Source organism: Argiope bruennichi, chromosome 3 (genome assembly GCF_947563725.1).
Source record: "Argiope bruennichi chromosome 3, qqArgBrue1.1, whole genome shotgun sequence".
Lineage (NCBI taxonomy): Eukaryota > Metazoa > Arthropoda > Arachnida > Araneae > Araneidae > Argiope > Argiope bruennichi.
This window is the reverse complement of record NC_079153.1, coordinates 144,813,524-144,828,070: the sequence shown is the minus strand read 5'-3', so window position 1 is coordinate 144,828,070 and position 14,547 is coordinate 144,813,524. Positions and strand designations below refer to the sequence as shown.

General features: G+C 33.7%; 1 protein-coding gene across 1 annotated transcript; it reads left to right on the top strand.

Annotated features, from left to right (window-relative positions):
- The first annotated feature begins 308 nt into the window (after positions 1-308).
- On the top strand, positions 309-12,929 carry LOC129963011 (tetraspanin-36-like). The gene is made up of 6 exons (XM_056077015.1): positions 309-518; positions 1,587-1,757; positions 2,883-3,029; positions 8,931-9,000; positions 11,958-11,982; positions 12,821-12,929. The coding sequence occupies exons 1-6, from the start codon at positions 309-311 to the stop codon at positions 12,927-12,929; spliced, it is 732 nt and encodes a 243-aa protein (XP_055932990.1).
- Positions 12,930-14,547: the final 1,618 nt, after the last annotated feature.

Below are 14,547 nucleotides of genomic sequence, written 5' to 3'. Positions count from 1 at the left end.
GTTTTCAAAACAGGGTAAAGTAACTTCTAAAAAAATCTCTCTTAATTCATCTATTAATAGTCCTATTGCTAAATTTCCGATTGATTCTGGAGTCCTTCATTTTGTCATCAAATAACCAAATGGTCGCCAAGTTTGTGGCAACAACCAAGAGTTATTAATCAATCATCCGTTCAGTATTCATCAGAGCTGTCCGTAAATCTGTTTTCCTTACAATGAAACTGACAGCGCTGCGAAATAAGATTGCAAACTCATAACGATACGTATTCCCATCCCATTTGATTGTCAAGCCGATTTCCTACATATTCATGATGTATTTATTTCAGGGCCTAGGTGCATCTTTCATCATTTACGGAACTTTGATTTACCACGTGCTGGATACCTTTTTCCTGGACAATTTCGGCTTGGAAACTACAGGGACGATTGCATATCTGAGCATAGCGGTCGGGACGGTGATGGTGCTCGTCAGCTTTACAACCAATTTCGTGATCATGTACCCGAGTACGAAGAGCTATGGAATGGTAAGTACCTGTCACATTTATTTCAGATACGCAATGCTGTGAAAACTCGCCAATGAATACTAGTGATATCGAAACCAAAATAACATTATATAGCATTTACACGTTTTTCCGTGGCAATGATATCGCCTGGTAAACTACAAATGGTAAAATAAATAAATAAATAAAAATAACAAATAATTGAAAACGAAAAAAGAAATGCAATGTAATCAGAAAGTTTCCTACAAATTATGTCATCAAAATTTAAATGTATATCTATATAAATAAAAAGGTAAATGTTCGTTTGTTCAAAATCAGTAATCTCCGATTGCTTTGAAATTTTGACACATAGTTGCATTCGAATACGGACGGAATTTTATATACTTATTACATAGATGTCACACCCCATAATAGGTAAAAATATGCCTTTCTTAAAAAAACAGCAAAAAATAGAGATACAGAAATAAATGCAATGTTAAAAAAATGAAAGAAAATATTAGCAATAATTTTAAATAGCTCGTGAAGGGAAAATAAAATGAACAAACATAAATGTTAAAAAATATAAACTGCTGATCCTAGTTCATTGACCTTTGTAACAATCCAGTGTAATTGTAATTACGCAAATAAAACGTGAAGCTACGATCCCATAACTAATTTCTAATCATGCTTAGCTTCATACAGTATTGATAAATCAGTCACTTTAAACATTAAAAAAGTTCTTTCAGTTGTTTGGTGCCAAAACAGAAGTTGCGACTTGCGCATCCAATAATATTGCCTATAAGAGAAGAGGGGATATTTTTAAACTTCATCCAACGTCACAGATGTCGCTGGCTTCAGCAACGTTTACACGAGGCCCTCCATTGCACGCAATAGTTATCTCTCTGCTGTTCCTCTACTACTACTATAATGTAAACAGCGGAGGCAACGTTGTTGGGATAATGACAAACAGTTGACTTGACGGGACAACTATTTTCCACTACTTCATTATGATCATGTGATCATTCTGAGGCAAGTGTTTAATTCCATTTCGCGCATTAGTTGGTCTTATGAAAACGCGGCTTAATTCTATTATAGACTTTCTCTTCTTTCCAGTTGGCCATGATATACGGCTTGACGCTGGTATTCGTTCTCCTCTTCTGCATCATCGGGTTCTTCTACACGCCCAACATGAATGGCGTCATGCGAGTCGGCGTCCGCAACATCATGCAGAATTACAATGCAAAAAGCGTTATGAACATCTACCTGGATGCACTGCATGCGCAAGTGAGAATAAGCTTAAAATTATTTTTGAGTGTGATCGTATGTGTTTAATCGCACATCATTCAAAAATTCTATTTACTTGGAACGAACAACAAAGAACTCATTTCTGTTTCACCGAAGGTGACATTCCCTGTTGTGATATATATGTATATATATATATATATATATATATATATATATATATATATATATATATATATATATATATATATATATATATATATATATATATATATATATATATATATATATATATATATATATATATATATATATATATATATATATATTCAAGAAGGGAATATTGATAAAAAAAATTCAAACATCTATTTTTGGAATAAATGACACGAAACAATTCTTTACAATATACTTACAATATGATATCGATCAGCAAAATATAAAATGCGTGAAATGAATTTGAGAAAAGCTATTCTATCCCATAATAAATTCTAGAAATATTTAACGTCATTTGGATATTAACTCAATTCACATTTTTTTTTCATTATTGACATTATTGTAAAAGAAGAAGAATATTCCATTACCAAATTTTACATTCCAAACAAAAAAGATTTATAACTAAATATTGTGATTAATTAAAACTTTTTTAATTGTATAAAGCACCTAAAACCATTCAAGAGCTTTATTAATGAACTATAATGATATATGAGACGGTAACTATCATACTGCTCACAGGAAAGGAATAAAAATCTGGTTCAAAATGTTTTCAGATATGCGCTAGAGAATCATGTGAAAAACAACATTTAAACTTAAATAGTTACGTTTACAATGCCAAAATTTCAAAATTTTCAACTGGCAACAGCAATTTTTTTTTTTATTGGAATGAGTCAACATTCAAAAGATGAGCATTCCAATAACATAAAACCAATGATATTTCCTCGCGGCTTGTCTCTGATTTCAATTTTTTATTGTTTCAATTACTGGTTTGCATCGTTTGTATAATAAAGAACAAACTTTTAAGAATAATGCAGTAAAAGCATAAACTCATATAACACAATAACATTAGGGGATATTTCGTAACAAAATTTGAATTTTTTACTGGATGTGTGTATTCAATTAAGAAATATCGTTCGCACTATAACAAGTTATCGCTGAATCATCGAATTTCAGCTGAAGTGTTGCGGCGCCGAAGACTACACGAGTTGGTTCAGAACCAGCTGGGCAGGCGGCAAGAAGATAGTTCCCGTGAGCTGCTGTAAGAACCTGAAGTACTGTCACAATCTGGAGCCGCTCATTGTGACGGACATCCAAGAAAAGGTAACTCTCGATTTCTTGAGCATCTCACGAAGTTGAATTCATTTAAAGGTTGCATGAATAGATGAAACATTTTTTTTTACAACTGTTAAGCTCGCTTTCTTGTGTCAAAGGATTTGAAGAAAACAGAGAACTGTGACTGTACAAAGCTGAAAAGAAACTTTAAATACATTAATCCTTATCTTAATACTGGCTTCGCTACAGCGACACTGGGTTGCATGCCTCATTTAGATTTAAAACGGATATAATTCAATTTTTTATTTAAGGAATACAGGCAAACTTTTATTGAGATCATATTTACCAATTTTAGTTGTTAATCAAAATAACTGCGAATTTAAAAAAACTGATCACGAATTAAAAAAAAAAATTCAACTATGTGATTTAAGTTTAAAATGCATACACAACCTACTGTAGCTGCAGCAGACCAATGGAGTGTAAAGGATTCATGTATATACATCGATGCCAAAAGGTTTTCGGAGTAAGTGGAAGGTAATGCCTTTCTGATTCTTGAAAACGATTGCTCTTTTTCTTCTTTCGCTGGAGGAAGCTGAACTGTGCAGCACCCATTGTAAATCTAAATCCGACATGTCCAGTGGTGGGTTTTGATAATATGAAGCCACAGGCACTTAAATATTTTGAGGTCTCTCTTCGATGAATTTTATTTATGACAAGAAAATAGCACGGATTAACTTATTTGAATTTTCAACTTTATCTTCATATATAATTGAAAACCAATTCCTAATGCATTTATAGGTTTCATTTCTAATTTGTACAGAGAATATATATCTTTTATCAATACAGTTTATATAATATGCCATTTTTTCAATGTTTTTACACTAACGAATTTTGTTATATATATATATATATATATATATATATATATATATATATATATATATATATATATATATATATATATTCTTAAAAGCAACAGTCATGGAGTTCCTTAATGACTTTTATTCTTCATAATTTCAAGGAAATAGTTCAATTTTTATATCAATATTATTTGTCCAAACCCTGGTGATCACGTTGTAGCTTACTAATTTGAAGGCAGAAAATAATGAAGAAAGGTCATGAGAAGGTATTCTGAACTTATAAAGCTTTTAACAAAGAGTTTGCAATCGCAGCGATTTCATTCCGCGAGAAAATAAGAGCTTATACAGCTGTGAAATTACAAATACAGTAAAATCAGAGCACGATCGATTGAGAAATGATTACATTATATATCTTCGCTCACTTTATCTTGGATACATATGTATGTAATCGAACAGATTGAAATATGTTATAATTCTTTGCTGCTCTTCATTTTTATTTTTTACGCTACACATTAAAAGTAAAAGAATAAAGTGACAGTGGTTTCCTTCAATCTTTGCGTTTTTCTAAATCGTATGGAGATATCAAAATAGAAGCCCTCGAATTTTACGTGAAATAGGAACAAAAACTAAAAAAGATTCTTAATAAATATATCATTTTACTTTTTCTTTATTTAATTTTTGAAAAATGGAAACTTATTAAATTTAATCACCCCGAAACCTTCTAGCATACTCTCCACTAAAGATGTCCCAATCTCCACAAACAATCGTGGACTTGACAAGACCACGAACGCCACAAGTGCTCAATTTTTTATTTTCAGATGTCCGCACATGAGAGTTTTATGCTTTATAATATAGGGAAGAAACTCAAATGCCCTTTTTTGCTCCTGCGTTGTGAATGCCCTTTTTTTTCAACTGACTGAAAAAAAAATAACACAGAATTTCAGTTTCAATATCAAGACCAAATACCAAGTTATATTAATAGAAGTCGTTGCATCGAAGTAATGCATTCAGAAGCGCAGACCAACAGATGCTCCATTCTTTGAAGAATTTCATTCTAAATCCAATGAGTATTTGCACTTCAGATGCTTGTTTTGTGTACTAAATTTTATTCATAAAGCTATTTACATTTTGTAGTTGTCCTCGGACGGGCAGATTTTAAGTCAATAGATTTCGTTAAAATTTGATCTACGAAAATTTGAAATCTACTGATTCGTTGAAGACGCACATCAAATTTCATCTATAGAGCTCAAGGTGTTTTTGAGTTATTGCGTTTTTCATATAAACTGACATAATTTCCAAACTGTCCTTTGTGAATTCAGGGAAGTTTGAGATGTTGCAATTTGTCTAAATGATGGGTTCGAATTTTTTTGACGGAGAAAATATTTTCTCTTAATGTACTTCGTTATAAGAAAAAATAAAAATGGGCTTGAGTTCATAAATTGCTGAATGTTTAAGGAAGTATAATAAATTTTATTATAAACAGAGGACTACTAAAGGAAAATGTTATATTATTCCTGTTCGAGCTAAAATAAATGCTGTCAACTTCCTACAACCCGAAGATGGAACAGCATATTCTGTACTTTTTGATAAAGAAAATAAAGGTAAATCAACATTTTTGAAAGAAAATTATAGAAATATTAATGCCAAATAAATAACATTTCAGAGAGATGTAGAAAAGCGCATATTGAATTAGATTAAATTTATACTTTTGATAGGTAATAAAAAAATGAAAAAAAATGAGAGTTAAATTTTGCAAACATAGAAAGGTATATCAGAAAGCAATAATATATCACTTTTCTTGCTTTTAATTGGAATAACTGGAGTATAATTTTTTGATAATATCATTTTAAATAAATACGCAAGACAGTTGACTCACACTATTCCGCAAATAATTCTATTTTAAAACAGAAAACGATTTCTCTCGATTTTTGCAGCAAATTAGCTTTTTCAAGATTTAAATGGCTTTCCTACAAATAGCCTTTCCCTAGATTTAAATTTGGAGAAAACTGAACGAAAAGCAATGAAAGAATTTTAAAATTAAATATTAAATTACCATTTGTAACTTATTGCATTTAGATGGCACTAATTTAAGGGATTTGACGTTATGAACGAAAGAAATGGAAGTACCCGGCTACGAAAAGGAAATGCCAGGTTTGAGCAATGATGACACTTTTGGAAAAAAACAAAAGACAGAATCTCCTTAATACCGAAAATTCTGATTGTAACAGAAAAGAAAAATTGGACTGTAGCAGCAGAATTCTGAAAATAATATAAATGATTCCTATTCAAAATGAATCCCGTTCAGTTAAACAAAAGATTAATCAATATTCTTTTCATGCTAATAGTTTAAAAAATAATAGCCGCCTTCGGTGGCAGCGGTTCGTGCACAATGCAAATAGTAATAATTTAACTAAGTGAACTGTATTTTACCATAAAAAATTAAAAATACTTTAAAGCATTCCTTCACAATAAACATAAATTGATATAATCGGTGGGCTGCGTTATAGTTTTATTTTTTGATAACTTTCGAAATGGGAATAGTAAGGGAAGATAAGCATCATTGATGACTTATCTATCATGATCTTTCATGTGAAATAGAAATTGGTGAAATCGGACCAGTACCTGTGTTTGGACAACTGGTTCATTTTTCCTTTATTATTTAAATAGATTATTTAATAATATAATTTACTTGTCACATTTATATCTTAGAAACTCCTTAAATATGGCTTTCGAAATTATTTGTGATCAGTTTTTTACTATTTCCATCAGTATTTCCCTCATCACAACATTTCATTTAGTTGTTTTTTTAGTCAGTCATTTTCTTTCTTACATACATTTTCTTTAAAGAAAAAGTAAAAGGAGAAAATTCTGCGATTCAGACCGAAGGAAGACTGTGACCAGTTAAATTTGCCATCGGCTCAACACGATTATATTCGTCGAAAGAAATTTTGAGGTCCCTATAGAATCCAAGGCAAGAGGAAACGACCTCCATCGCCTTTGCGGAAAACCGCCAATGGACATATCTTCTCTTAGCTGCTGTCATTTATTTGCTACTTTGAGATACAATCTGGATAACGCAAGGCATTTTTACTCTTTTAACAATCTTACATTGTCGTAACGGTCAGTAACGCCACCTTTTAGTTATCTTTTAATGTTCTAGATTCTGAAACTCATGTCACAATAAAGTACAGAAATATTCGCTTTTACGACCCAAACGGCACATGTGTATATCAAGAAAACTTTTTCATGATTTGATTTATGAGCTGTTGAAAAGAGTTACTCTCCCCAAAACCTTCTCTAATAAAGGTGTTTCTTCCATCGCATATAATGCCGCGAGGGCTTTGATTTTTATTTTGAAGATGCAGGGCTGAAAAGAAGAAACTTTTAGAATAAAATTTAATTTATTTTACATGGGGGGGCATAATTTGTACTCGGGGAAGATCGAGAAGCGCCGGTTTACATTGCGACACAATAACCCCTTTGATAGTTTTACTAACACATTTTTTTCGACAACTGTCAACTGAGGAAAAAGAACCTTAAATATCTTTGAAAAAATTTCAGAAGCTGTAGGAATTTTTATCCCTACACTTGGGGCTATGAAATTTGAAGACTCAGAAATTTTATAGTGCGCGTGTTAGAAATAATAAAATAAAAAAAGGGGAATTTGGATCAGGAAATAGGAGAAAATTTTAGAATAAAGTAACACGGATAAATTTAAAATAAAAATTTGGCTATCGATTTCATTACAATCCCCCCCCCTTTCATAATCGAAAGATGTGGAAGAGTGTCGGGGCCTTTGACACATAACCCTACCGTATAGCGATGTTTAAATAAGAGGTTAAAATTCAATTGTATATTAAAAGTGATACCCAAGTATAATTTATGTATCTACCAAAATTGCATTTTATTAAATTTAGTGTAAAAGAAAATAGCATAATAATTAAATAGAAAGAGAATATTAAAACATCTCATATATCAGAGATACTAAAATGAAAATTGATTCAGTAAATACAAATTGAATGGTTATTTTTCATAATAATAATTTAAAAAAACAATGACCTATTACACATTTTTTTATAATTCGCCAGTTTAAAAAATACGATATTTTAACTCATTTCTTTTTAAATATATCACATTATGGTTGTGTGAAATAAATTAAAAAAAAAAAGAATCAGCTTTATACGCGTTAAGTATAAATTCTAAATTTCTTTATAATTATTCCGTTGTTTCAAAATAAATAACGAAATTCGACATTTGGAAAGAGCTAAAAATGTAACGATTCTTGGAATCAAATAAGTCAGCAACTTATTTACGATTCGGAATACATACACAGACGCAAAATAATGATACTCAACAGATTTGAATATAAAGGATTCTACCTTTAAAGTTCATTTAAATTCGGTTCCATCAAGAAATTCTCATGGAATTTAAATCGTTTGTAAGTTAAATAATAATAATAAAAAATAAATCTTGTATATTTAACAATTTTTTTTACCCTTTTATCTGGCAGTTTAACTCGACATGCTTATTTTAAGGACGAAATTTTAATGAACAAAACGATCAGATATATGTTTCCGAAATTTTCAATTAAACAGCAGACATAACACTAATCTGTAAATGGTTACAAATTAAAAAAAAAAAAAAAAAAAAAAAGAGGAGATTCTATTCGACTTTCTTTTTATTCTTTTGTTTTTATTCAGTAGAACCGATTTTCGAACATCGGCTATTTGCAATATGATCTCCACTTTCTTGGACTAAGCACTGCATTCTATACACCGTACTCTTTACAGCTGATTGCAATATTTCAAGAGGCATATTCATAACAGTCCGTGTTATGTTTTCCTTTAAAACTGATTAGTTCGTGATTCCACCTTGATAAATCTTCGATTTTAAATAATCCCACAGAAAAAAAAGTCCCATGGTGTTAGATTCGGGGAGTGAGGTGGCCATGCAACCCGAAAACAGCGACTGACTCTTTCTTTTGTAAAGTGATGGCGCAATAGTTGCTGTACAGGTGTATCAATATGTGGTGGTGCTCCATCTGCATAAAGACAATTTCATCTAAGCATTGCCTTTGTTGAAATTGTAGGATGACAAAACTACTCAGAATCTCATGATGTCTTTGAGCGTTTACGGAACAGGTCTGCGGTGCTGTTTGGGTATGGTCCGATGATAAAATCTACTGTAAAACCACACCAAACATTTACTTTTTAAGATTGGAGTGGGATTTCTTGAAATGCATGGGGTTGTTCAGATGCCCAAATTCTAAAATTCTGAGCGTTAACAGTCCCATTCAAATAAAAATGTGTCTCGTAACTCCAGAGAACTGTCCAAAGCCAAGCCTCGTTGACCTCCATCCTGGCAAGAAATTTCAAAGCAAAGGTTAATCGAAGATCATAATCTGTAGGTTTTAATTCATGCAAAAAGCTAATTTTATATGGATAAAATTGGAGAATTTTTCTTAAAACTTTCCATACTATTGAAGCACTAACATCCAGTTGTCGGGCAACTCCACGTAGGCCGCTATTACCAGCAGTGCTCGTCTGAATTTTTTCAACGATTGCAGTCGCAACATCTGTGGTCGTATCCTCCGATACAGGTTTCCGTCCTCTACCAGGCCGCATTGCGAGAGAACTTGTTTTTTCAAATTTTTTAATCATTGCTTTCACTGCCATAATTGATAGAGGTCCTTTACGTAAATCGTTTCGACTTCTAAACTCTCAAAGAGTGGCCGATGCATTGGATTGATTAGCACAAGCTTCACAAGTAATGGACGCTGTGCTAAAGTGAGACTCATTTTACAAATCAACTGATACTTGAAATGATTTTCAATGCTCCGTTTCTTTTTTTATAAGTGAAAACACAGGCGCTCGTGTCGACTAAGTAATCGAGATTTCGCAATTTTTCCCCATGTTTTATGCAAAATTTTAGCTGTCTTAAAGTGTAAAAAGCTACATTTTCCCCTGTCGACAACTTTTGGAACTAAATTTTTTTCACGGATTCCTTTTTCCTATGTCGTCAATAGTCCCCGTACAAAATTTGGTGGCTTTTGCGGCTGATAGTTCAAGCTATAGAGATCTCTGAGTACTGTCAGTAAAAAAAACACAATAAAAATACGAATGCAAAATACGAACAGAGTTTGAGAAAGGCATAGAATGAGGGAATGGATGCATTATCAGATACCATTCTAAATGAAATTTATTTGGAACGAATTTTGAAATACAATAAGTTTTCTTAGAAAATTTCAAGAATTAAAATGACTGCACCTGACATTTCCATTTCCTTTCTCTTTTTTAATTTGCTTTTGAGGTAATGACTGATGTTCTCCTTCATTTAATACAAAAATGGTAGAAATACCTTCAGTTCTTTTGTACACAAAGTATTGAAAATTCGAACTCGAAATTTTTATGCATCTGTAAGCTTCAAATATCCCTGCGTGTGAAAAGCACATGTTTGACATTCTGTCTGTCTGTGAACACAAATGATAAATTTTGAGCTGGGTGGCTTAAATTTGGTATACGAAATTAAGAACCACGGTAGTAGATTTCTACCAAATTCTGAACGGAATCACTTCACAGGAAGTCGGACTTTTCGAGTACAGAAAACTTGATACCATCAAAGGGTTAAGTAGATAAAATTTGATAAAGAACAGAACGTCTCATACCCCCGTATCCGTGACCATTCTGGTCACTGAACGGTTTGGTAGGCATGTTACGGGAATTTTATTTAATTAACAAAATATTTACAGTAGGAAAACGAAACAAAAATAACTATTTACAAAATTTACAATTATATAAGAAATTATATTATGATGAGACCGTTTACATAATTTTTCAACTTAGAAATATAATTTGTAGTAATTAACTTAGAAATATAATGCAGATTGAGAGATAAAATTTGTAAAAATATACATATAATCTGTGTTCACATTTTTTATGTTATAGTAGATCAGGATGCAGTTAAAAAAAAATCAGATGGAAAATGATTTGAGAAATGGAAATGAAGACAATCTCTGTTTGATTGAAATGTGTGACAGGAGACTGCAGTGCTTGTTTTTTCCCTTAGTCTTTTTTGGTATGAGACTTGATGTTGAGTGCTATGGAGGCGAGAATAGGTCTCTATTTCCACTTATAAATTTAATTATACTGTGGATTTTTTGCCTGGAAAGGAAGTTGCCGGCGACTCTTTTCAGCCATTCCTGTTCATGGCTTGGTGATGGTTTTTTCATATGCCAGGAGATTGTAAGGATGCATTCCGTAGCATAATGAAGTGCGGTGCCTATCCCACCACAACTGCACTGGTCACTCTCAGACAAGTTGAACCTTTTGAGGTAGGCAGGAAAAGGGCCGTGTTCTGAGAAGAAAATAATTTCATCTCTGTTCCATTTAGTGGGATTAAGGTTGACTGAAGGTAGGATAATAAAAAAATTTCTGCCTGTGACACCATTGCTCCAATATCCTTGCCATTCCTCAAGCATGTCTTTCCGGAGGAGGGCTTTTATATGTGGTTTTGGTATCTTTGTTTGCATATAAAATTGCCCATTTTGCGTTGCGTCCTTTGCCAGTTGATCTGCTTTTTCGTTGCCTATATTGCCCACATGTGCTTTAACCCATGAAATTTTTATTGTTGGTTTTGAAAGCAAGACACCAAAAATTTCTCTTGCTTTTTGGTTTGTGCTCTTTGGATTTGAAGATGCCATGATACTAGCTCTATTGTCAACATGTATTTTAAAAGTATTGTTGTTTGAAAACTGAGATGTATATTTTACTGCTTCATGAAGTGCAGTGAGTTCAGATTGGAAAACGGTATTGTTGTCATTCAATTTGGCAGACCAGTGGTAGGACCAGGTATCATTGAACAGAACACAAAACGCAGCTCCAACTCCATGTTCTGTTTTTGAGCCATCTGTGAAGATATTGATATTATTTATTTGAGATAAATTTATTCCTTCATCTTCCAATGAGATTTGGTTGGGATTGAGATGCTGTGAAGGGTGAGTAGACCAACCAGTTGCTTTCTTCTCTAGATCTTCTGGTTGTATCTCTGTTATATTATGAGGAAGAGGGATTCTTAGGCGATATATTGTCGTTAGTCTGGCTTCAAACTGTAATTGCAGGTGCAGGGGTGGAATGCCGAGAATGGTTTGTAGTTGTAGGTTTGTAGTTTGCTGTTGGAGTTGTACGGTAAGCACCTGAAATGTAGAGAAGAAATGGTCTCTGAATGGTGGAGATAGCTTCCTCTTCATTCTATATATTGGGTTTAGACACCACGCTGATGAACCATGGGCGAGCATTCTCTCAACTACTGTCTTGTAGAGAACTCTTTTGTGTTTCTGAGAGATTCCCCATGTGCTGCCGGCGATTCTTTTAAGGTTTTGGTGCATTTTAATGGCCTTTTCTCCTTGTTTTTCTATGTGTTCTAGCCAGTTTAATTGATCATCAATGTGGACTCCTAAATATTTAATAGATTTGTTTCTCTTAATGATGTCTCCATTCCACAGGATTCTGGGGCCTCTCGCCATTTTGCTGAATAAAATATGGGTTGTTTTTTCCGTGGAGATGAAAAGTTGATTATTTGAGCACCAGGAGTTAAATTTGGCTATTGCAAGTTCAGTTTCTCTTTCCAGGCTATTTTTTGTGTCCGCTTCGATAACCAGTACAAAATCATCTGCAAAGGCCAGGATGTGCACATTTTCTGGCCAGACCTGCTTGAGAATTTCGTTGGCTACGAGATTCCAGAGAGCGGGACCACTGCATGATCCTTGAGGGCAGCCTTGTTTCTGATCTTTCATGGCCCTACCTTCTGGAGTCATTAGGGTCACTTTCCTGTTTTGGAGGAGACTGTGAAAGAGGCGATTGATGTTTAAAGGACAGGGACTTTCATCCAGACTTTTGAGAATTTCTTTGTGTTGCAAGTTGTCAAAGGCTCCTTTTATATCAATAGAGAGTACTAAGACATGCTTGCCCTCTCTTCTTGCAGCTTGAATTTTGTTTATCAGCTCATGGATGGCTGTGTCTACAGATTTACCTTCCCTAAACCCATGTTGACGCTCGATGAGGCTATTAGTGGTCTCAAGATGATAAGTTAACCTTTGGGTCATTAATTTCTCTAGCACCTTCCCGATTGTTGGCAGGAGAGAAATGGGTCGATATGAAGATGCCAGTCTCTGATCTTTTCCTTGTTTTTGGAATAAAATAATATTTCCTATTTTCAAGGAATCTGGGAAGCAACTTAATTCTAGGCACTTATTAAAGAGAGTTGGGAAGATATTATGAAATGCGCTTGTGTATAATTTTAAGAAGGAGGTTGTCAATTCCATCAATACCGGGAGCTTTACCTGACGGAAGGTTGTCTATAGTCATTGAAATTTCTTGGAGGGAAAATGGAGGGTCAAGTGGCTGCGTTGAAGTGTTTAAATTATAGTTAGTTGAAATAGCAGGAGATGGGAAAATCTGGTCCAAGATGGTTTGCGCCGCTTCCTTCAGACTTCCTTTTGGGTCACTGTTCATCAGGTATGGAATTTGAGATGGGAAAACAGATTTCCGGAAGGCGGCTTTGTAATGCTTTCCATATGGGTTGGAGGCTGAACTGCAGAAATTTCTCCACCCCTTGTTTTTTGCTTTTTTAATATGTTTTTTGTACTCTGTTTTTTCTTTCTTGAAGATCTGGTATCTCCACTACTTTTCAATTTCTGGTGCCCTCTGTGCTCTCTTTCTTAGTGCTCTTACTTTCTTTTTATGAATTTCCAATTTTTCTGTCCACCAGTTTGGTTTCGTTAACAAAAGCTGTTTTTTGATCTTAAAGGTTTTGTTGCAGGCATTAATAATAGAGTTTTGAAGAACTATTGTAGCGTCATTTAGCTCTCTGGAATTTCTTGCTGTTGCTATTTTATTTTCTAGATAATAAATATCTTTACCAAGTATATTGAGAAATCTAGGATGATTCCCATGGCGTGTCTTGTATCTTTTGTAGAACTGGTTAGCTATAGTGGAAGCTATTGTTGTTTGTATATATCTATGGTCACTTAAGAAAATATCATCCAGAACCTCCCAGTTAATGGAAGAGTCTATAATTGATTGGGAACATAATGTCAGATCTGGCCAGCCAATGCTGTTATTTCTTTGGAAAGTTGGTGGAGCATCTGATTTATTTAAGATGTATAAATTATTTGCTAAGATAAAATCCAAGACTTCATTGCCTCTGTTGTCATTGGATCTGTAGCCCCAAAGGGTGTTGTGCCCATTGAGATCAGCGCCGATGATAATCTTTTCCTCCGGGAGGCTGGTAATGATCTCTTGGATTTCTTGGAGAGTTGTGCTGACATCTTGTGCTGGTGAGGAGTAGGCAGAAATTATTGTGATGGGATAGGAGGATGTTTGAATTTTTACAGCTACCACGTTGACTTTTGTTGCCAATAGAGCAGGTTTTATTTGGGCTGACGGGATGAGAATTGCAGCTTTCTGGTTAGTGGAACTAAACGTTTTCCATGAATTTGGAATTCCAGGGATTTCGTTGTTATAGTGGTATTGTTCTTGCACTAGGATGATATCCGGTTTAATCGTGCTTGCTGTCAAATGAAGCTGGTTGGTGGATGCTTTGGCTCTAGCTAAATTTATTTGGAGTATTTTTAGTGGGTCTTGAGTAGAGGCTGTCGCGATGTTAAAGGGAAAGGAAGAATTTTCAAAATTAATACTGTCCATACTAAT

Excerpts from the sequence above, each read along its gene's own strand:
- LOC129963011 (XM_056077015.1), top strand. The coding sequence starts at position 309 with ATGTATTTATTTCAGGGCCTAGGTGCATCTTTCATCATTTACGGAACT. Across the intron at positions 519-1,586 it reads GTACGAAGAGCTATGGAATG|TTGGCCATGATATACGGCTT; the intron begins GTAAGTACCTGT and ends TCTTCTTTCCAG. Across the intron at positions 9,001-11,957 it reads AGGTCTGCGGTGCTGTTTGG|GTGCAGGGGTGGAATGCCGA; the intron begins GTATGGTCCGAT and ends CTGTAATTGCAG.